General features: G+C 39.0%; 1 protein-coding gene across 13 annotated transcripts in view; it reads left to right on the plus strand.

Moving 5' to 3' along the window:
* The window catches only part of MAP2K5 (mitogen-activated protein kinase kinase 5), a 250,757-nt gene that overhangs the window by 34,943 nt on the left and 191,555 nt on the right, over window positions 1-24,259 (plus strand). For all 13 annotated transcript variants that reach the window (XM_053928531.2, XM_053928532.2, XM_053928533.2 and 10 more), the window contains exons 4-8: window positions 2,497-2,566; window positions 6,392-6,432; window positions 7,421-7,488; window positions 14,091-14,139; window positions 20,892-20,956. In XM_053928531.2, coding sequence (XP_053784506.1) covers window positions 2,497-2,566; window positions 6,392-6,432; window positions 7,421-7,488; window positions 14,091-14,139; window positions 20,892-20,956 — 293 coding nt within the window. The remainder of the gene's footprint in view (window positions 1-2,496; window positions 2,567-6,391; window positions 6,433-7,420; window positions 7,489-14,090; window positions 14,140-20,891; window positions 20,957-24,259) is intronic.

Genomic DNA, 24,259 nt, shown 5'->3' on the forward strand with positions numbered 1-24,259 from the left:
CAGATCAAACCCCGTATTTCAGCCAGAAAAGATGTTCCCTGAGTTTGGAAGAATTGGAGAAAACAAAATACAAGTCCTAACTGCTTGGTTTAGAGAAACTGGCAAGTGGCATACTTAATGTCATTACGGCAACTGACTGAATTATATAGTACAAGAGATGCTTATAGATTGCTTAAAAATTCTTACAAGGATTATAAAAATATATATAGTTTACCAGTTGATTTGGCACAGGTCTGAAATAAAAGGGAAACCATTCTTTTAAAATATATGTATTTTAATCGTTACTCAAGGAAATTTGTTTTTTGTTGCTTTCAGAAAGAGAAGAAGGGAGAGAGAGAAACATTGATTGGTTGCTTCCTGAATGCCCCTGAACTGGGGAACAAACCCACAACCTGGGTATGTGCCCTGACTGGGAATCAAACCCGCAACCTTTCTGTTAAGGGATGGTGCTCCAACCAACTGAGCCATACCAGCCAGGGCAAGGGGGAACTGTTTTTTTAAATTTATTTTGTGAGGTAAATAAATAAAGTTGGAAAACAGGTCAATTTCATGCATGCAAGGTTTTATAGCAGGAAAAAAACGCAGTGCCCCTGTCTGACCCTTTGCATTGGAGGTGGTTCGTGTTCAGCCTTGACCACAAGCACTGGTTTCAGAGAACTCCATAATAATTTGTTAGATGGAGCATAAGGATATTGTCTTTGTTTTGATTTTAGGACTGTGGTAAAGTAGTAGCTGCAACTACTAACCTATTGTACATAGCAGTTAATTAAAGTAAAGCATTAACTATAGGTGAACGCCACCACTGCTGTTGTCTTGTATCAGTATAAAAAGGCAGTGATTTTTTTGACAGCCACTGATTGGAAAGTTGCTCGCAGCCTTCCAGAAGCAAGGGGGTACATGCTGTGGATCAATAACCGGCAAATTTTCCATTAAAAAGAATACCTGAGCAATGTTCCAAATAGCCACTGGCATCTTAATTTTCCATGGAAACCTCAAACACTGGTGTGCCGGGAACAAGTCATTTTCGGACAATTTTTCCAGACTACTTGTTAACAGTTATTGCTGTCCCAAAAGGTTGACAGCCTGCATGATTGATATTTCATTTACTTGTCATCACTGTTTGAGTAATGGCGAGCACTCTATTTCTGTGGTTTTAAGGAATAGAGTCTCCTGAAAGACATGCACCTTAGAATGTATTCCAGAGAATATCACGTGTGTTTATACTGTATGTATATGTCTTTACATACCTAGAAGGAGAGGATCAGTTTCCTTTACAGTTCGGAAGCCCTTGGAGAGCAGGGTACGCTTATGTCAGTCTACGTCTGTCAAAAATTCATCTTCACTTTGTTTGGGGGGCCAAGAGCCTTAGCCTTGTTAACGTACGATTTCCAAGATGATGTAGAAATAATTCTCTTTATTACTAAGGGAAGAAAACTTGATCTTGTAATAATGTAATGTACATAAGAGCAATAAGATATATGTCTGTATCTTCTAAAAAGAAACTTAAGAGTGTCAGCAAATAATGGTCGAGGAGAAATTTTCTGAAAATGTAGTAGTAGATACAACATCTACTCTACATCTGCAGGTTTTTACTATAAAAACAGCAAAGATTAAAGGGGAGTCCTGCTCTGCAGCAGCCCCTCAAACACAAAACCAGCTGTTTTCCTTGTTGATGTTTTGCCACCAAGAGCCTCACTTTGTTGTTTGTCCAGTTTAAGGACGTGGGGGCCCGGAAGCCATCTTCAGGTGAGGTGGACGCAGGCTCCCTGATGAGCTTGTTAGGAAAACTGGGAATCAGGCTGTAATACACCCTACTGAATGAATCTGTTTCTGAAGGAGTGTGAAAACTTTTTTTTCATGCGCAGACTTTATTTTTTGCAGGCAGAATTTTAAAGTGAAATTGGATCTGTACGAAAGTATTTATAAGATTAAAGCATAAAAGGTGTGTTTGCTTGCAACTGGGCTGCCTTTTTATCTAGCTGTCCTGTCATCTTTGGATGGATCGTATCTTCTTTGCTCGTCCCGCAGTCTCTGTGACCTAGATTTCCATTATCTGTGAATTTTATACACAAATATGAATACGTGTGATTAACTGGCAAAGAAGTTCAAGCTAAATGTGAGGCATCTTTATTTTGCTTTGCAAAATCCAGGGAAAAAGAATAAGAGGCGATTTGAGAAATGTCCACTAAAAATACTTTGTGTTTTTTAAAAACACTTATCATTTTCAAAATACTTCTACAGATCAAATACTAATCTAAAGTCCTGATCAACAGTTTCACTTTTAAAGATAAGTGACAGTGTGAAGGCTAACAGCACTGGGCTTTCAGTACTGAATATTCACAGTTGTCATTTTAATGCGCAGACGAGGGACAGAATGTTCTGTGGCTGATGTATATACCAGCAATTTTCAAAAGTACTGTGAGCTAAACAACCCATGAGTGCCCGTGCCAGTATTCACACATTACTGAGTAATCTCTTTCTGTGATCTCTTTGCAGTATTATTCCACAGTAATGGAACAGCAAGTAAATGGACAGTTAATAGAGCCTCTGCAGATATTTCCAAGAGGTAATGTTGAACAAATTCTAATCAACAATGATTATTTCAGTAAACTGTGTCATCAACAGTTATGTTTTCCAAAGGTTTAAATGCACATACCATGATGTTTAGCTCTTAATTTGAAAAAAAAAAAACAAAAGAAGCATTCGTTATCATGGGGATTGCAGGCTGTATTATACTTATGGCAGATAAAATATCTAATTTACTAGAGTAAATTAAACTAACTAGATTGTATTTTTGTTTTTGAAGTACATACTTACAGTCGCTTAAAGAACTCTTTGGGGGTCCACATGGTTTAAAAACCAAGGCAAATGAATGACTTTAATTTTGGGTATTTATAAATTGTGGCTCGTGATAGCAGCCAGCGCTGCTGTTGTGGAGAAGCTTCCAGGCCGTACAGAAGCTGGGGTTTGCCAAGGAGCCTTAGGAGAGAATTTTTGATAGAATGTTTGGTGCTTGGTTTTGGGGCTGGCGTTTTCTAAATAAGGGAAAGTCCTCATAAATGGGGATTTAATTGTTAAGTCTTCAAAAATATAAGCTGATGAAGGTAAGTCTGGGTGAATCACCTGTTCAAATAGTGTGCTTTTCCCTTTTAGGTTTGTCACCACTGGCCTTATATCAGCTATGAATGTGCCCCTGTATATGCACGTTCCCTCAAAATCCGAATAATGGAGAAAAAGAACCGTTTAATTACATAAACTGCTAAGTCTTCACCCATTACACGTTGTCCCCCTTGGGGTCCCCATTTTCTAACTGATGGAACAGATAAGGAAATCTCTAAGTAACTCTTCTAGAAATAACTGAAATAATGAAAGGTTAAACTTAGTTTTGTTAACTGATACTGTACAAATAATCCTGGTACGAGTTTTCCAATTAAACATTCTAGACTTTCATTACCGATAACACTCTGAAGATTGAGTGGCTCAGTTAACTGCAGGCTCTGATTTGCACTGATAAAGTCTCCAAAGGCAGCTGACTCCGCCAGCCCACAAGCTCTGGGTTCAAGAGTGGCGCCTCTTCTAGCGTTAATGTAGGCAGTGGGGTTGAGAGTACTTAGTGAATTATTAATAACAAATTACTAAAGAGCAAGTAGATAAAATTGGGCTATTGATACTGTGTCTGGAACAAGGATTATGATTAATCCAATTCTCTTACACCTGAGGACTAAAACTAAAACAGAAAAAAAAGAAAAGGAAATGTTGCCACTTTTGTATATTAGACCAATAACAAGGATGCAGATTATTTTGTGATATTTTTAGTGACTGGAGAGTTTGGTCAAGTGTCAAAATTGTTTTTCCACAAGGAATATTTTTTTACCTGCTGAAAAATTTCCATTAATTGCTTCCCTACTTGATGGCATTATGTTATAGCTCTGCTGTTACAGCAAACCCTAGTACAGTATCTTGGATAATTATAGGCCCAGTGCCGTGGGCCTTTTATTTTTCAATAAAATATTTACCGTTTATATTTAAAATCTTTTCAAGTTTTTTTTTTTTTTTTGAGCAGCCCCCGTCAGTGGCACTATCTGTCTCTGTTACTGTCTGTGCCATTGTCCCCCCTCTTGTGGTAATAACAGCCGTTTTTAGACATCTGCTCTGCTCAGGCACTGATATTGCTCTAAGTTCCATTATTTCTAATTTTCCCAACCGTTTTGCCTACTAGGTATTACTGCTTTCATTGTTTACGTGAGGATAGTGAAGTTCAGGGAGGTTAAGTAATTTCAGAATCACACAGCTGATAAGTGGTTAATGTACCCTTTGAGTAAGAATTTTGTTTAAAATATAATTTGCTGAAAATAGAAGGACATGTAAGTGAAAATATTGGTGGTAGGGGGGGTCGTTTGGAGGGGTTTGTAGGAGTGTGGAGAAGAGTAAAAGGATCCTGGAAAGAAGAAAGTAAATGAAATGTATCACACATATTCCTACGCAGAGCTTCTTAGGCTCCAATAAATTATTAAATAAAGTTCTTCCAAGCCAAATTTACATTTTCAAAATTAGGAGACTCAATCACTCTTCCCCTATGGTTTTTTTATGCATGCTATTGTACAATGTTTTTGGTTTTTTGTATTCTTTTGCTTACTTAATTACATCGTATCTAGATAAGTGAGATTATGCAAACTTGTACGATTAGGATATAGACATATTGGGTGTATTAACAGGGTCTACATAGTTGGTTAGAGGCCCCAGACCACCTCCTGTGGTCAGGCCCCTTGTTAAAAGGAATCTGTAGACAGAATAAGTGAGGAAGACAGGAGGTAAAGTTTCTGTTCTAACATCAAATGTTCTCCTCATTCCAAGTAGGACAGTTGCTTTGGATGGTAACTCCCAGCTCATGACTGAGTCCTTTCTGTTGTTAAAAAATACGTTATATGTTAGTAAGTATGAAAATTTACTAGCTTTATAGTAACTTCTGACTTATAACTTTAGGGAATATGAGGTACTAGGTTTTTGAATACTGTTTAGATTTTCAGTAATAAAGGTTTAAGAAGCCAATTGAGGAGAGAGGCAGAAGTTAAGGTAGGCAATGAGTTGATTTAATCTTTATTGTATTTTTTTCCCCATTACCATTAGTCCTCTTATACCCCCCACTCCTCAGCAACCACCACTCTTGGGGGAAAAAAAGAGTTGATGCCTGTCTCTAAGTCCTTAGTTAGCCCCTTTCTTATTAAATGAAATTTTTGGAAGCACTGGGTAGTTCAGGAAAACACTCTGAAATGTAGTCTTAGGAATGGTCCCCCAAGGACTGAGCATCAAATGTATGTGACTGTTGTTTTGTTCAAAAATTTAATTTCCATTTTAAGTAAAGAAGATTTGGAGTCATGATTTTAATGTATTTTAGGAAAACAAATAAAAATTCTTTATTAAAGTTTAGGTATATTTTCGAGGAAAATAATAAATTTGAATACACTTGAAATATATAAAATCAAAGCTACTGATGGGCTTTGTAATTGTTACTCACACGTTATTATTAAATAGCTGTATTTCTTGTTGTCAGAAACAGGAAACATACATGTACATCTGAGAGAGGAGCAAAAAAAAATCAAATTCATCCTTCCCCAAACAATCTATCAAAATTGACAGCCCCTTAACATATAATATGTAGGGCACTGTAGTTTTCAGATGGAAGCAGGCTGTAACAGGGGCAGGAAGCTTTTGTATTTTTAACATTTGATGAAGAAGCATTTGCTGAATTGGAAAAATACTAACATCTAACTCAGTATGGTGTCAGGAAATTAATGTTATTTTTCTTGGCACTGCTTTATCTTTAGACTTAAACATTACCAGATGTCAGGATTTGCGAGCAATGTTGTAAAATTAGTGATATCTCTGTATTTTAATAAATTTGACTGCTTATTGCTGTGCAAACTAATACTATTCAGACTTGAATATTCCATCTTAGAATCTCTGACAATCGTTTTGGCATTAAAAGACCTTGCTCCCACTCCTCTGCTCCCCCCCCAAAACCTAGCCATTTTCAAAGTAGTTTAAGTGATAGCAGATACACAATGTAATAGAGTGAGGAAAGGTTGCAGAAATTTGAATTATGAAAGGAATTTAATCATTTTAGCTCAGTTAACTTGATTTTTATATGTTTTAAGCAGAAATTGGAATTTGTATGAGGCGGTGTCAGGAAGCTCTTTGCATTTATAAATGCTCACTCCTGCAAGTTAAAAACCCTGGTTCATAATTCCCACTTTGGGTCTTGGGAGCCACTTTTCAATCATTTCTCTCTGCTAATTTTGGTGTCACCCTCATTTCTTTTTAAACGATTCATTTTGAGCAAATTTGTAAATGGCCCTGATGTGTTCTACAATTTAGTCAATTACTGTTTCAGCCTGCAAGCCTCCTGGGGAACGGAACATACATGGCCTGAAGGTACGAATTTCAATAATTGTTTCAGTAAAGTTAGATGGATTTGTAATGCTGTGTTCCACTTATTGAAATGTCAAATAAAACTGCACTTTCTCAAGCTCTGACAAGCGATCCCTTTTTTTTTCTTTTGCCTTTTTTTTTGTGGAAAGTGGAGGGGGATTTTTCTGTAGTAGATGCTTAATATTTGTATGTGTTTGGATACAGGGGTTTTGTTGTTAATGTATTTTATTATTTGGAATTGTTTTGCTGGTCTGTTTCTTCAGAATGATCCTGGGTACTGGTCTCCACAAAGATTCACTTAACTGAAAATGCAGACTTCGTTTCAGTAATCAATTAAGCACATAAGCATAGTGCATACAGAATACCCACCCTCTCTTCTTTTGACATATTTATGCTAAAAACATATACTATTTAATGTCTTTTAATTATCCTCTGTATTTTGAATTCTGGATTTCTGTTTAAGGCTTTACATTTGAAAGAAAAGCTGGCTTTTAGATTCAAACATTTTATAGTTAATTACTTGGACTTCATTTTTTAGTGAACATGGAACATTCTCCAGTGTTCTGCTTGGTTTTAGAGCTGGACGGATATGACATCTTGAGGTTCACTACAAACCCCTGGGTTTATTCTTAATGTGCTTTTTTGAACATATGAAGCTTGGTTTTTTGTATATGAAACAAAACAAAACAGTAAGTGGAATTTTTCTCTAGAATTGAACTCAATTCTAGACAATGAGTTGAAAATTTTCCCTATTTATCTCTCCTTTTCTCCAGCACTGTTTATTTGAATGATGACAGTAATGGAGTATTATGTAATATACAGGTTGTATAGTTCTGTAACCTATATACTAAATAGACTTGAACCATGGGTCTGTCTGGCAACAAGCTAATTAACCTTCATAGTGAAATGAGAAATTTGTGGCAAATTATAGGTTAATTAGAACTGTATCCTCAGAACAGAAAACTGATCAAGAGTCTTTCCTTACTTGCAGGTGAATACCCGGGCTGGACCCTCTCAACACAGCAGCCCAGCAGTCTCGGATGCACTTCCAAGCAATAGGTAAGGGCAAGCGAGTGACGTGTGCCCATACGCATGATTATCTGCAAAGTTGGGGAGAGGGGAAGAGGGGTGGGGGTGTCACCTCTTCTCTTGAAGACCAAAAAAATGTATATGTGGCTAAGGAGAAATTTGAGCAGTTAGGTAACCCTAGCTACATACTGACTGAAGAGAGAAAACCTACCTCATAGAGAACGATGAAATTCAGTGTGTTAAACTGTTACTTTTGGTCTATGGAGTGATTTTCCTTCAATTACCAAGTTAGATAGCAAATTCAGTGATTTGGTTATTTTATGCCTTGATGGTCTGGTTTATGAAATTTTTAATGCTTTTTCTTTTTATTTTTTTTTACCTTGGTCGTTCATCTTTCAGCAGTATCTTAATCAGAAGGGCAAGGAAAGAGTGAAGTGGTAAAACTTAGATTGACCAGCCTTGTTGCTCATTTTTGTATCTTTGGTTGCATAGGAGATTGAAGCTATTTTGGAATGAAAACAATTCCCACTAATTCATACTAACATTGCCCCACACTGTGATGGATACTACTAGAGACGTGAGCCTTTTAAAATGTGTCTTTCTGACAGGCTCGAGAACTTGCAGACTCTCCCAGTGCTCCAGTAGAAGGAGTGACCTGCTTCAGTTGATAGCATTCTAGGTCGTCTTTGTTGTACATTCAGTTACTCAGCTAGTAAACGTGTTCTAGACCACAATAAAGGAAATAATGCAATAAAGCAAGTCACACAAATTTTTTGGTTTCCCAGTGCATATAAAACTTACGTTTACACTATACTGTAGTCTATTAAATGTGCAGTATCATTATGTCTAAAAATGCACAGACCTTAATTTAGAATGACTTTATTGTTACAAAATGTCAACCATCATCTGAGCCTTGAGCAAGTCCCAATCTTTTTGCTGGTGGAGGGCCTGGCCTCGATGCTGCTGGCTGCTGACTGATCAGGGTGGTGGTTGCTGAAGGCTGGGTGGCTGTGGCAGTTTCTTAAATGTGATGACAGTGAAGTGTGCCACACTGATTGACTCTTCCTCTCACGAATGATTTCTCTATAGAGTGTGATGCCGTTTGGTAGCATTTTACCCACAGGAGATCTCCTTTCAAAACTGGAGTCACTTCTCTCAAACTTTGCCAGCTATTTTGTCGACTAAGATTATAGAATGTTCTGAATCTTTGTGGTCATTGCAACAGTCTTCACGTCATTTTTACCAGGAGGAGATTCCATCTCCGGAAACCACTCCCTTTTCATACATAAGAAACAACTCCTCATTCGTTAAAATTTTAGCGTGAGTTTGCAGCCATTCACTCACATATTCAGGCTCCACTTTCAATTCTAGTTCTCTTGCTGTTGCCACTACATCTGCAGTTACTTCCTCCACTGAAGTCTCAAACCTCTAAAAGTCACCCATGAGGGTTGGATTCAACTGCTTCTAAGCTCTTGGTAATGTTAATATTTGACCTCTTCCTGTGAGTCACAGATGTTCTTAATGGCATCTAGAAGGGTGAATTACTTCCAGAAGGTTTTCAGTTTACTTTGCCCATATCCATCAGAGGAATCACTATCTATGGCAGTTACTGCCTTACAAAATGCATTTCTTAAATAAGAGTTGAAGGCCAAAATTACTTTGATCCATGGGCTGCAGAATGGATGTTGTGTTAGCAGGCATGAAAACAACATTAATTTCGTGTACATCTTTATCAGAGCTCTGGGGTGACCAGGCACATTGTTAATGAGCAGTAATATTGGGAGAGATTATTTTTTTGCATAGTAGATCTCAACAGTGGGTTTAAAATATTCAGTAAACCATGTTGTAAACAGACGTGCTGTCATCCAGGCTTTGAGGTCCCATTTACAGAGCACAGGCAGAGTAGATTTAGCCTAATTCTTGAGGGCCCTAGGATTTTCAGAATGGGAAGTGAGTCCTGGCTTCACCTTAAATTCACCAGCTACATTAGCACCTAACAAGAGAGCTTGCCTATCCTTTGAAGCTTTGAAGCTTTGAAGCTTTTATTGACTTCTCTCTAGCTATCTCTTGAACACTTAGAGGCAATTGTAGGGTTATTAATTGGTCTAATTTCAATATTGTTCTGTGTCAGAGAATAGGGAAGCCAGAGGAGGGAGGGAGAGAGAGACAGACACACAAACACACAGACACAGGGGAGTGGCCAGTCAGTGGAACAGTGAGAACACGTGCATTTATTAAGTTTGCTGTTTTATATGGGTGTGGTTCTTGCCTCCCCCAAACAATTACAATAGTAACATCAGAGATCACTTATCACAGATCACCATGACAATACACTAATAATGACAAACTTTGAAATGTTGCGGGGATTACCAGAATACGACACAGACACAAAGTGAGCAAATGCTGTTAGAAAAATGGTGCCAATAGACTTGATTGACACAGGGTTGCTGCAAACTTCCAATTTGTAGGAAAAACACAATATCTTCAAAGTAAAATAAAGCAAAGCACAGTCAAACAGCTTGCCTGTACTTAAGATGACCCTGTGAAGGTGATTGCTCTGCATGAACGTATGAATTCACATTGGTGACTGACCGGCCAATATCAAACCACAAAAGCTTCCCATTCTTTGCCCAGGTTTTCCTGGGTTTAGGGCTATAGCCCCTATTTGCACAGCCCTTCATCAGCTGAGATGCAGTTTAGGCTTCTACTTTCCCTTCGATACCTCTCCCCTCCCTCTTAGCCCCGAGTCTTGGTTTTGGTTTTTGTGTTTTTGTGTTTTTGTCAGGGGTCTTCACTGTATAGGTAATTTAAAGTCTCTCCTTCCGACTCTATCTTTACACTCCTGTCCCCTCCCCGAAAGTCACTTCCTTGGTTGCTGTATTACAATGTTGGTGTATCTACGCATCAGCTTTCCTGCTGTGAACACACCGCTCTTAAAGTGGGTTTCCTTCTTAAACGATGCATTCTGTCTGAAAATACAGCCCGGTTGTTCACCAGTGGACAGTCTGTCTTGTGGTCATGGGGGTAGGTCTTTTAGTTCTCATCCAGGGACTTGGCCTGTAGTCTCTTTCTTCCTGCTTGCTGAGCATGTGCGCCATGGCCCAGCAGAGTGAAGGCGTGGGGACTGAAGGTCACTCGTCACACTCAGTTCAAAGAGGGCAGGGCATTTAACTACCACTGCTTCCAGAAAAGATGTTCGTGCAGGCTGACCATGAGCCTTGAGGGAAAACCAGGACTTTCCCTGGTGTTTTACATAAAATCTTACTGTGACATAAAAAGAGGGTAGAGTTGAAAAAAATTGTAAGATAGAGAAGAAGTAGGATAACTTTTCGGTTCTCTCAGATTTGGTTTTAAAAACATGAGTGAACTGGCTTGGCTTTTTAAAAAGTGTCATTTATATTCACAGAATATAGTGAAGTCTTTGGGTTGGACAGAGGCTGTCTGATCTAGTGGTTTTCGGCTTTTTGTTGCAGCATCTTCCCATAGGGCGTGACAGCCTCCCTAATAGCAACAATAGTTTGCCCCAGTAGGGGTTTCTGTCATGGGGGGAATGCAATTTGAAAAAGTCCTCCAGGTGACTTTAATATGCCACCCTGGGTTGGCCGTGTTCTGTGCCCCATGTTGATAGCTAATCAGAAGTATTTGAGTGCCTTCTTATTCATTCGGTGCTATCCTACACACTAGGAATATAGTGTGGTCCTTGTCTTTTGGAGGTTGCTATCTTATAGGCACACAGGCAAAAAAAAAATCCAAATATACAATTAATTATACTTTATAATTAGTTATAAAGGAAACAGGCAAGTTTTGAAGGGAGAGCACACTAGGCAGGAGTATGTTTAGATTTAGACTGGGTGCTCTGGGAAGACTCTCTGGGGAAGAGTGATCTTCCCCAGAAGGATGAGAAGGATGAAGCCATGACAAGAGCCAGAGAAGGGCCTTTCAGAGGTAGGGGAGAACATAGGTGAACACCCTGGGGTGGAGAAGGAGCTCAGCATGTTTGTAAGTAGGCCAGCTTGGCTGGTGCACAGGGAGGGGTGCTGAGCTGGGGGAAGGTACAGAGAGAGGGGAGGAAAGCAATAGGAGTGATGGGAGAAAAGGAGGTAGGCACGAGCCACATCACACAGGCCTTGTGTTTGAATTTTCCTCACTGAATCAGCAGACCGTTAGACGACAGGAGAGTGCCATTGCCAACTCTGTGCTGATAAGAGACTCCGTGCCTGTGATGCGGAGAATGAGAACGGGAAGCCCAATCTATTCCTGCTCTCCTTAGATGCTCGACTCACTCCTGGCCGGGTGGTCATCCAGGCTCTTCCTGGGCAGCTCTGTGGCAGGAATGCACTCTATTGGCTGGTGCAGCCCCTTCCATTTTCATGTAGCTAAATCTTAGAACGTTCTTTTCCATGAGCTGAGATTTGTCTCCCTTTACTACCTATTCATGAAGATTTGGGAATTGGACAATGAATATGTGACAGTCACTGCCCTCTGGGGACAGAGGTGGTTATAATACAATGTGCTAACTGCTACAGTAAGGCAAGCACAGGGGGTTACAGGAATTCATAGAAGGGGTACATGGCAAGTACAGGGCTGAACAGGGCTGTTCTCTCTTCTAAGTGATAACTCTTCCAATTGTCTTCCCTCTAACCATACTTCTCCTAGATGTCCTCTCTCGGTAAATGCTCCCATATCTATTCAGTTGCTTACTCCAGATGACCTGCCAGTATCCTGCACTGCCTCCCGGGCTCCCCTCAGCCCCACATTCAGTCAGCTCCTACGCTTGTAGGTTCTGCCTTCTGAGTCACTCTGGAGTCTGTCTGCTTGCCAGCACCGGGCTCTAGATCACTGCTGCAGCCTCCTAGTCATTTCCTCCCTCCAGTCTTGCCCCATCGAAGTCCCTCCTTCACACCGAATCAGAATGATCTTGCTACTGTGAGCTCTGAGCCCATTATCTCCACTTTTACTGCTTCTCACAGTCTTCAGGGTGAAGCGTACCCTCCACAGCAGGTGAGCCCTGGCCCTCCACATGTGGGTCCCCATTCCAGCCCCTCAGCCTGCCACTCCTGCTCCTTCTTGAGTGACATTCTAGGTCTGCTGATACAGAGAGGTACCCTTAATGGATCACAGTTCTTCTCTCTCCTGTTGGGTTTTCACATCTGCTGCTGCCTCTTTCCTGCTTTGCTCCTCTTTTAACCCCCTCTTCCGCCTTCAGTCTGGCTAACCTTGGTCATCTTTGAGGAACAAAGCTGTTACCTTCATCTAAAAACCATCCCTGATTATTATGTACTTGCCATGTACCCCTTCTATGAATTCCTGTAACCCCCTGTGCTTGCCTTACTGTAGCAGTTAGCACATTGTATTATAACCACCTCTCTCCCCAGAGGGCAGTGACTGTCACATATTCATTGTCCAATTCCCAATTTCTAGAATGATGCTTGGGACATAGGAGATAGTAATGCTTGAATGAATGAACGAATGAATGAATGAATGAACAAAGTAGCTAACTAATTAACTGACTTAGATGCCCTTTAAGTCTTATCTCTGGATGAAATTGTCCAAACTCCTTCAGCTTTTCTGATATGACATTATTTCTAGACCTCTCACTCTGTTATTCTTCTTTGGCTGTCTCAGTGTCCCTCTTAAAGTATCATAACCAGGTTATAATTGTATCACATTTAAATTTTAAAAAGATTTAAAAAATGAATTTTAAAAGTCACTATGACCATACCAATAAACAAAATACCAGGTCAACCGGGGCACAAAGAAAATGCCAGAATACATAGAAATACTTTTCTTTTTTTTACCGAAGTTGGTAACCAGATATTGGCATGATGAACGGAACCAATTTTTTCCTCCGCTACCTCAGAGCATGAATCGGGCTTTGCCTTAGGTGCACGACTGCCGTTAAACTGAGCTCACTAATCCACGTGGCATTTCTGGGCCGTAATTATGGAGTTCAAGTCCCACTGCCAAGGCAAGGCCTTTCCAAACGTCCTGTAAAATTAGGATGATTAGACTTTCTGCATATCTACCTCTGGTGTTAGAAGATTCCCGACGTTGTACCAAGGAATCACATATTGTTTCTTGGATGAAAAGTATTTTGTAAATGCCGTGAGTCAAAATGTTGTTATTTCAAGTTGTATGATAAGATGGAATATCTGTAGAGAAACATTACCCAGGCATTGTTTGGTTATTTCTGTTTTTACAATAATTGCAGCTATTAAATTGGGAGTTATCTGGGGGAACAGAGGGACCTAAACGTTTCTCAGGGAGAAAAGTGTGTGTTTAAGAGAGGTAGACTGACTTTGAGCAAAGTCTGTACCTTAGTGGGATTTTTGGTTTGGTTTGGTTTTGTAAATTAAGAGTAATTATATGCCACAGGCCAGTTTCTCTAAACTCATGCACAGGTGTACAGTTATTGGAAGGGTTAAATCAGGGTAATAAGTAATAGCATTTAGCACCATGCCTGGCACATGGGCATCACTCAGTAAATGGAACTGCTATTATTATTTTTTTTAACTGGATGATTTAAGGCAGCTGTTTATTTTTTGGCATATGTTTCAGCTTTTACTCTGGAACTTTCAGTGGTGTTCAAAGGTGTCAATCTTCCCATTAAAAATTATGTCTTCCCTTTTCAGCTTAAAGAAGTCTTCTGCTGAACTGAAAAAAATATTAGCCAATGGCCAGGTAGGTATCATTACAGATTAATATTTTCATATAGTAGTAACTGATTACTGTCTAGTTTTTGTATCCATAAACTTAACGAACATATAGAGTCTGTGAATTCTTTCCTGTCATAAATGAATTACATGGCTTAATTTGATTGGCAGAACAATCTGCAGCACGTTTTTCAAACTGTGCTAATGGGTTTCACTCCCGGCAGATTGAAGTACCATGCACACACCCTGCTGCCTTCTCAGTTCAAAAAAAGTTAATCAGTTCTGAACAAGTGTGTCAACCCACGGGTTGCTGAAATGGCCCCCGTATCCTGAGGTGACTATTTCTTTCATTATCTTTGGGGAGAAAAGGTAAACCAAACTGTTACTTTCTCACCTTAGCACAGTTCTTTTGTCCTGAGACTAACACTGGCTTTTCAGAGAAATAGAATAACAAGAGATTGTCGGCATTTAAAATTCCTGGGCTTCAGGAGCCCTGGTCTGCCTGGTCCACAGGCCGCCTTAAAGCTGCATGACCTAACCCACCCAGTGAGGAACAAACAGGCCTGCGGGCCACTTATTTCTCTCTAATTTTGGTTCAAGTAAATGGACACATCTGAAATAGTGTACTGCTTTTAAACATACACTGGTAAATTAAGCTACCTACAGGGTCCTCGATTCTTCAATAGCAACATAAATGCGTTTTAATGTTTGTTATAGAGGAAGCCCTTTGATAGCCTTGGAGGCAGGCGCCTGTCTACTGCGATTAAGCCTGCCTATTAGGCTCTATTGACTGAGACATCTGTGTCACTGCAAATAAAAGACTCTTATTGATTTTCTTAACTGCTGTTCACTTCCCGTCCATGTTTCGAAGGCTGAAATCTTAATTATCTCAGATGCTTATTCAGTGCCTTCACACGCTGACCTCTCCAAGCCTCATTGGCATTTCATGAATCAAGGACTTGTAGTGGAGCATGTCAAGAAGACAAAGCTGGGTCCTCATGCTTGTCCTTTAATATCACCTGTAACTTTGTGGCCTAATAGATTTGTGTGCCTTAAAACGGTGACTGTATAGTGGTGCTTCTGGAAGCCTTCCTTATCTAGCACACAGTCCCTTGACTACAGTTAGAAGAAGTAAGTGGGTGTGGTTTTGACATGCGATCATCATCCGGAGTGTGAATTCTAGTTCTTCCCCATTGTATACACAGCTGAGGAGACTCTGGCATTACATGTGTAATCCATACGGTCTCAGAATTTTGGATCGCATTTATCTAGTATTTTTAACTTGAAGCAGTCAAAGGTTTGTTTAGATTGAGGTTCACGTGTGTGCCCCTCTGGTACTCTGTGTTCAGAACCAGTATGAAACAAAACTGGACTGTAAGAAATATTGAGCCTAGGATATTTATTTATCTTCAACATCTTGTTACTAATTGTAATTTATGTATGAGTCATTTGTGTTCTTCAGCTGGAAAATATATTTCAAAATTGACGTAAATTAAGAAGCTTTAACTACATTTGTTCAACTCAGGCAATGGAAAATAACCTGTCATAGATTACCCTTTCAAAAATGAAAAAGAGTTTATTTCTACTGCAAAAATAAACATTCAGAAATGTTTGGTGTTTTAACACCAAACCTACTATCACAAACATCTTAATGTGCTCGGTTTTGAGGTTCTGGAGGATGTTATGGCAGTGATTTCTGACACTTGAAGACTGTTTATTGCTTTCCCTTGGGAATGTGATAACCCCGCATTAAATAGGGTGGCACTTTCTTTCTCTTAAGGATTAGCCTTTTATATTTTCTTTCATTTACAAAAGCAAACAAAACACCCCTCCTACCACCACCATTGGAAATCTTCAAAAATGCCTTTTTCTTCCTCTGATCCCTCAGTTTGTTGGTGCTACAGGGTAACTAAAGCGTGAGCGAGAGGGCGCTGCCGCACGTAATGCGCACAGTTGCGGGCATCCATAAATTTCTGGGCTGCGCACTAACGCCACTTGGTAGGGAAGATGTAAGTCACATTTAACGATACTTTAACACTTGAGCGTAGTTTTTTATTTTAGTGGTTTATGCTCTCAAGCATTAATAATGATTTGCCTTTCCACTAGCCTCCACTTAGATTTAATAAGGAATTCATATTAATCATTAAAAGAAAGGGACATGATTCTTCAAGATAATCAAATATTGACAGGTTAGAAATAGCTTTCAGCCTGGGTTCATTGATATAGGTTATGTGATATAAATATTTATTTCTTTTCTGTCACTCAGAGTAAATGCCACCAATTGATTCCACATTGATATAGTGTCAACAGTTCATAAGAAACATTTGACTGGCTTGTATTTTCCGATTAGTCTCTGCTCTCTAAAGTGGGATTTACTAAATCTCTCCAATTGTCTGCTCATAGAGTGTGACTGCTTTCTGAAACCATTATTGCTTCGATTTGTGAAGCAAAGGTCTACTGATAGGACTAGTTTCTATCAGACCTTTACATATAAAATAAGGATTAATTGAGCATTTTTATTTTAATGATTTATCAGCGATAGGTACTGATTCTTCTCAACACAGGCAGACAATAAACAAAGAATATTTTCTTTGCTGATCCATAATTGAATTCCATTTCATTTTCCCCATTAATTTCATTAATATTATAGTAAATCAAGCACTTTTTTAAAAAAGTTTAACGTTTAGTCTTTGGAATAGAGACACCATTTTTCTGTTATTGCTTAAACAGAGGATTCCTTTTTTTCCAGCTTTAAAAGTATTTTAAATGCCTAAGGTATTTTTGGCATGTTTTACTTGGGACTGTAAGTCAGTACCGATTGTGTGTTTTCTGCATGTGTTACTCCCTCTGTAGTTTAACACTGGCCCTTGATTTGAAACTGATTAAAAATGGTTCGGTGGGTCAATTTAAAGGATTTAAAAAGTGCACAGTTATTCCAAGTATGTGTAACTTTGACCTTTGCATTTCTAAAGTTGTTTTTCCTCATTTTATGTTTGAGATCTTGTAGGAGATTTTGTGACAGAATTTTTTTACTCTTCATAAATCAAGTGTAAATGTACTGAGAAGTCACAGATCTGACTAATTCTGATCTTGCTGCATTTTGTACTTGCATTTGGAGAACTTCAGATGCCTTTGGAAAAGTTTTTGTGTTTCAAAAAAAAAAGGAGGAAGAAAAATAGGTATTGTACTGTCAAATTAGCTTTAAAACTTAAGTCTCACCAGCATATAAAACTTAGATTCTTACAGCTCATCTTAGGTTCCATCTGAAGACCGAAACATAAATGAGACTGTGTATGTAAGTCCAAACTACAAGACTTCTCTACCCACACAAACATACCTGTTCCGCCCTGGTTTTCATGTTTGCATTTCTTCCACGGTGCCTGCCTCTCTTGCAGCAGGGGCAGGGCCCGGCGCCTGCCATTTCTCCCAGGTCGTTTGCCTCCTTGGCAGTTGACATGTAATTGTAACTCTCATGGCTTTTCCTTCCTCTCTCCACCCTCACGTCTACCTGTTAGTTTGTCTTTTGTTTGCTTTTTTAAATTTTTATTTAAAATTGATTTTGGTATATTTATTGAATAAAAATTTTATTTCACCTCTTTTCTATGTAAAGAGCTCTGTGATTTAAAAAACAGTTTTCTTCTTAGACACAAATGCCATACCTAACGAAATTGCTTTTACCTGGTGAGTGCCCTCCAGCTGATGGCTTTTCTTCCTGTGGGCCAGGGCCCGTGGGCGGAGGGGTGCCCCTCCGTGCTTACACGTGAGACCAGCTGCTGAGGTGCAGCCTCCAGAGGAGTATGTGCAAGACTGAGTTCCAGCCCTGACTGGTTGTGCTTGCCTAGTTGTGTACCCTGCTTGAATTAGGCTATGTGCTTACAGTGCTGTAAAATGTGCTTTTTATGGCGTCTGACCCTGTCGTATTTAAATGTACTCTGTGGCTTTTAAAACACCACTTTTCCATCATAATGAGCACTCTACCTGTGCTTCATTTTGAAAAGTTGGATTAATGTGCTTATCTAAACTAAAAGGACAAAATGTTATTAGCTATTTGTTGATTCCTTTAATGATTTTTCATAGTTGAAATCAGTTAAAGTAATACATTTTGATCAGAGCTAGGAAGTTCTGAAAATTTTGTTTGTAATCAATTCATGAAGTTGGCTCTAATAGTTTTCCTTTGTGAAACTTTTTTTATATCAATAATATTTATATACCATATAAAATTAGAAAAATTCAAATAAGTAAAAAGAAAAAGAATCTGATATTTCAAAATATAAAAATCTATCAGTGAGTTCATAGGTCAGGCAAAGGTCTATAGAACTTTAATAAAACAACGTAGGAACACTTTGCCCATTTTTTTTATGGATACTGTCTTTTTTAAGTGACATCGTTCCAGAATTTATTCAAAACCATTTTTATCTTGATACAACATTTACAGTCTTCCTCATTATCTGAGGTATTCCAAGTTCCTATCCTTGAATTTACTTACACAGTACTTAGCACACACATGCACACACACAACGTACAACATTCCCAATCTGTGATCATTGGGGATGCCTACCACACCTGCTTAGGTTGTAGTACTGGGAATGCTGGGATGCTGCGGGGGAGGGCTGTTTCCCTTTTCTTTCCAACATGATAGGTAGTAGAGGTAAAAATTCTATGATGTCGGGATTATAATGGTTGAAGCTGCTCAGAGACATGCCCTACTTACTCCTTTGCCTCCTTTTCCCCCAACAAAAGACCACAAAGTCAAACACCCTCCGAAGTCGTAGGTCTATTGCAGTGCATCATTGGAAATGTGTAATATCAATATGTCTTGGTGTATATATTTTTCTGAGGGGAAACTACTGGTCCTTTTACCTGGAAGGCCCTGATGGAGTAGTGGAGGTGGAGGGGACATGACCATACTCCACAGCTGCAGCCTGTTTGCCCTTCAACCTCAATGCCACTAATTCAGAATTTGTAGACTTGAGTGAAATCTCTCTCTCCTAGAAATTTACTTCCAACTGTGATGATGGTGCAGCTTGTTAGGCAAGCTAATGGTACAACTTAGGTTGTTAGAGTGTTCTTTAGAATAAGAACTATTTTAAAGGAATTAGCCTATTTCTGCCCACCAGTAGATACAGGTGTTTACATATGTATCCTTCACACCCATCCATCAAAGTCAACCCAACGGCAACTCTGCTGGTTTAGCATCACAAGTTGCTTTATGTGCTCTTTTTTCTTTTAATGCTGTCTTAAAATTTATTATTTGGCCCAGAATAATGAGGTTCTCTTCATACCACATCTTTTACACAGGTTAAAATACTTATAAAAAATATTAGTAAAATGAAGGTAGTGAAGAACAGAATTTCCCTGAAATAAGGAAATAGTTGCCAGTTTTTCCACTGACCCTAAATATAGTGATTAGCTAACAGCAAATTGCATCAGTTAGGTTGTACTGCAGTTAAAATGGGTGCAGAACTGGCCTTCACACGTATATCTGCCAGTATTCTTCTAGGGGTTCGGCAAAATGGCTTGGAAGGGAAGCTGGTTTTGTTACCTGCGCTGTACTTCTAATTACAACAGTTTTCTGAAGCTTCAGCCTCAGAAATGTATAGAAGAAAATATTTCCCTTGATAAATGAAGCCTTGCTTTGTTCAGTTGGTGGAAGTGTAGAGCGCAGCAAACTAGTTAAAGCTTTACTATAATGGTCTGAAAGCAAACTGTTTTTTTCCAGGTGATATTGAATTAAAAACTCCATCCATTTTCTGCTCATGCAAGGCAGTTCAATTCCCTGGAAATTGATTTTTTTTTCAGGGCTTAGTATGGCTTTTCCCAAGCTTTAGCTATATGGAAAATAGCACTTTTATTGAAGCCACTTAGTGAATAAAGTTGGCAGTTAATTTTTAAGCAAGTGGACCAGTGTGTAGAAAATTACTCAATGCATCAAATATAATCTGATAAATAATTATTTAGGGAGTTCTTTAGAACTCTAAAACATTATTTTGTGAGCACTAAAATAATTCACTACTATTTGCGATACAAGTGAGAGCAGTATTTGTGGTATGAAAGTTTTACAGAACCTGGGGAAAATGTGTGTGCTGTTATATATTTTAAATTATGGAAACAACTTTATTAAAATCATATGCTTATGTTTTTCCTTTATAATATTTGACTATATGTGCATTTTAAAGTGCATTATTTGGCACTTTTCTATCAGCATATGATCTCTACCCATTTATTGCTGTGTACTAATTTATCATTTCCAAGAAAAAGCTGTATGTACTCTAGGAGAACCATCAACATTACTCAGTTAGTTTAGTGTTAATTATAGCGTCACCTGAGGACTTTTCAGGGGCTGATCTATTTACAGATCGTGAATTAGATTACTGAGGGGGTGTGTGTGTGTGCGCGCGCGCGCGTTGGCTTCCCGAGTTTGACTTTGCTTATGTGCAGCGCTCTGTGGCACTGGTTACATGCAGTGCTGGAGACTGTGTTCTGATCGCTGTCTCTGACCTGACCCTTTTGAGCTATGTTATATCATTCCATTTTGACACCTTTTATCAAACTTTAATGAAATGACCCAGGCAAACAAATTGTCATTAAACTTTCCATCACTTTGTCCCCTGGTATCGTCTTTTATAAATTGGACAGCAAATGTTGTATTGATCTTCTCGTTCTTGCAGCTGAACTTGAAATGACCCAGACTGCTTGTTGTTTATGGCCCAGAGTTGCTTTTCCTTGACATTTTCATCCACAGCATGACACCCTTTTTGTTTTTCTTTCTTTCTTGTGGAGATGAATGAACAAGACATACGGTATCGAGACACTCTTGGCCATGGCAATGGAGGCACAGTCTACAAGTGAGTAGTGAATTCCATTTAAACTTTCTGTCACTTTTGCCTCGTGTGGGTCTCCAGGTTCTCCTTGGCAAAGATTTTTAAATGACCACCAGTGCTTAGATTTTATTTCCACATTTGACTCCCAAATTCTGCAAGGCATCTATTTTCTCAGGAATTGCTTGAAAAGGTGCATTTATATAGCCTTTTTTAATATTTCTGAATCTGCATCTCTCCTGGGTGAGCCATTAATAGTCCACCATTAGCAAGTGTACCTTTAACTGGCCTGAAGTTGAATATGTTTTTTTCTTTGCTCTTTAACACCATGATTTTTTTTTTTAACTTGCTACCACCCTGTGCTAGTCCCCTGCCTGTTTACAGCTGTGCCCAGTGGAAGACGAGCCTTACTGCCTTGCCCTGTGTCGACACTCTAAGTTAGTAGAAAGCCTTCTCCCTGTTGTATTTCTTTCTCTCCTTACCCTACTCCCCTGAGAGAATTTCTACACATTGATGAATATGTTAAGTTATAAAATTCTCCCAAATTCCAGTTGCAGTGATCTTACCCTAAAGGAGTGTTCATTTTCATATTAAAAAATGCTAACCATAAAAAATAGTTCTCTCGACAGGGAAGTCTTTCTTATGCAGTAGTGCAAAGTTTAAACTACATAATGTAATATCTGGTACTTAATAGTCTGCAATGGTGTATGAAAAATATTCTACCAGGAATTAAAAAATCCATACTCTGTAAGAAAGCCCCGAGGGGATAATAAAGCTTTCCTCCAGAGAGCTGATTTCCATACATACGCTAACCTTGCAACACGTTGTGATTGTGTTTTTACCTCAGATGTTTCAACGTTGATATTAATATATGTTTTCAAAGTTGTAAAATAATTTATTTTATAATTGGTTACTAATGGTTCTTGGAAGTTTACGTTCTAATCAGCCACATGAGTACAGATAAAAATTGCCCTATGGCCCTATGACCATGAAGGGTCACATCCTAAAATCCCAGACATACCTCCACATGTAGGTGCAGCCTTGGCATAGAATTAGAATCCTCAGGGTTAGAAGCTGCTTCAGAGACATCTGCTCCAATCCCACCCAGGGCTTCAGTCCTCTCTTCAAGTAAGCCAGGGTGGGAGTCCTTTCTCCTGAATACAGTCTTTTAAGAACTGACATTTACATATTTGGATTATTTTTTCCTACAGATGACTGGGTACTGTGAATGGTTGCTCTGAATGTTAAGTGCTTCCACTGTGGTAATTCAGAGAATTAAGTGATGACATATTTCTGATATAGTCCTTGGGTCTTGCCTTTAAAATGCTTGATGGCTAATGTGTCTAATAAGTTGGAGGCTGCTATTGACCTTCCCTGGATCATACTAGCATCTCTTCCCATGCAGCTCCCAGTTCTGCACAAATAACATCTCTTTGTTTTAGTCTGTTCCTCCTTACTGTTTTTTAAAAGATTTTATTTATTTATTTTTAGAGAGAGGGGAATGGAGGGAGAAAGAGGAGAGAAACATCAATGTGTGGTTGCCTCTCATGTGTTGCCTACCAGGGACCTGGCCCGCGACCCAGGCATGTGCTCTAGACTGGGAATTGAACCAGCGCCCTTTAGGTTTGCAGGCTGGCGCTCAAGCCAGTGAGCCACACCAGCCGGGGCTCCTCCTTACTCTTATCTGACTTGAATTTTTACCCTGTTCTTAAGATTCTTGGGTTCAGGGACCCCTAGAAAGGAAAGAAAGAATGTGTACACTCCAATTTCCTTCTCTTGAGTTCCCAGAAGGGAGAAGTTTTCAAAGCCTCAACCTTTCTTCTTAATGTTTTCATGATGATAGCCAGATATAATAATACAGGAAAGATTTCTAGCTACTCTTTGGATTCCTTTTATTGGCTTCAAATGGAAGCCAAAAACAATTAGACTCCTAATGCATTTCTTCTTTGTGCTATTTCGCCAAATGTTAACTGTCAAGTGTGTTTGTATTTTTGTAATTGAAGGCTTGTTGTGAATTTACTACCCTGGTTTGTTCTAGAAGGGAGAAAACACAAGACCACCAAACACTAGCAGATAATGTTTATTAGAAATAGTACTCTAATGTTAAAATTCCGATCTTTTACCTTAAAACACAGGTTTATATATAAAAAGGGAGGATACAGGGAAATTGAAATAACATGCCTACCCAGCAAAGAAAAATTAGAACAAAATTATGTTAGTATTTTTTAAATATTATTTTTAACTGTGATAAAACACGTAACATAAAGTTTGCCGTCTCAGTCATTTTTAAGTCTACGGCTCAGTGGTACTGAGTGCACTCACATTGTTCTGCAGCCATCAGCACCGTCCGTCCGCAGAGCGCTCTTCATCCGGCAGGTCTGGCCCCCTTGCCCATTAAGTAGTAACTCCCCGTTCCCCTGGTTAATGTTGTTTTTAGCAAGAAGCATGGCTGCAGCTCCTTTGATGGGGGCCACAGTATCTAAGGGAACGTCCTCCCACATTCATGCCCCGAGCCCAAGTTCCCCAATGTGCCAGAACGCTGCAGTGATGTTAGCAGTTTATCCTGAGCTCATGGAGCTACCATTTCTTAGGTTCAATATGCATTGTTTTAAGATTTAATGTTTTTGACAGTGGTTGTCTGTGGAGGGTGAGTGGCAGCATTACGATCATTTTAGTACTTTTTGTGTGTATTTGATTTCTTATAGAAAGAGGACATTTCATTTATCATATTGCCCAGGTGATTCTTAAGGGGAAAGGGCATGAAAATGCCAAATTGTATAACCACTTGTCATCACTGGTCACTGGCCTTCATTTCTTCCTGGGATTCACCCTATGCTGTGTTTATGTCCCTGGCTTTGAGTTCAGCACAAAGAAATCGTATAATCATGAAGAAATGAAGATTACTTTACTAAAGTCTCTATAAAATCAAATATTTGATGTGTTATGATTGACTTTCTCCTACACTATGTTTACCTTAATGGTGTTGACTATAAAAATTGTGATTTTTTTTTCAAACAAAATGATTACATTACAGGCTATGCTACATAAACTAGATGAAGAAAATATTGGAAAATCCACTCATTGGTAACAAAACTGCCTAATGGGCCTATTTACGTTTTTTATAAAGTATAATAAAGCTAATAAATGCAAAGCAAAAGCTTAATATTTCAGTCTTATTTGCTTCACTTGATGGGATATTGTGATTTTCAAGGGATAACCTGCAATATATATTATTTAATGGTTGATCACATCTTCATCCCTTGAGTCTGGATGTTCTCGCGGTCATGCAGTGCGGCGTTCTGGGCCCAGGCATTTGGACAGATGGGGAGT

Source organism: Desmodus rotundus, chromosome 7 (assembly GCF_022682495.2).
Source record: "Desmodus rotundus isolate HL8 chromosome 7, HLdesRot8A.1, whole genome shotgun sequence".
NCBI lineage: Eukaryota > Metazoa > Chordata > Mammalia > Chiroptera > Phyllostomidae > Desmodus > Desmodus rotundus.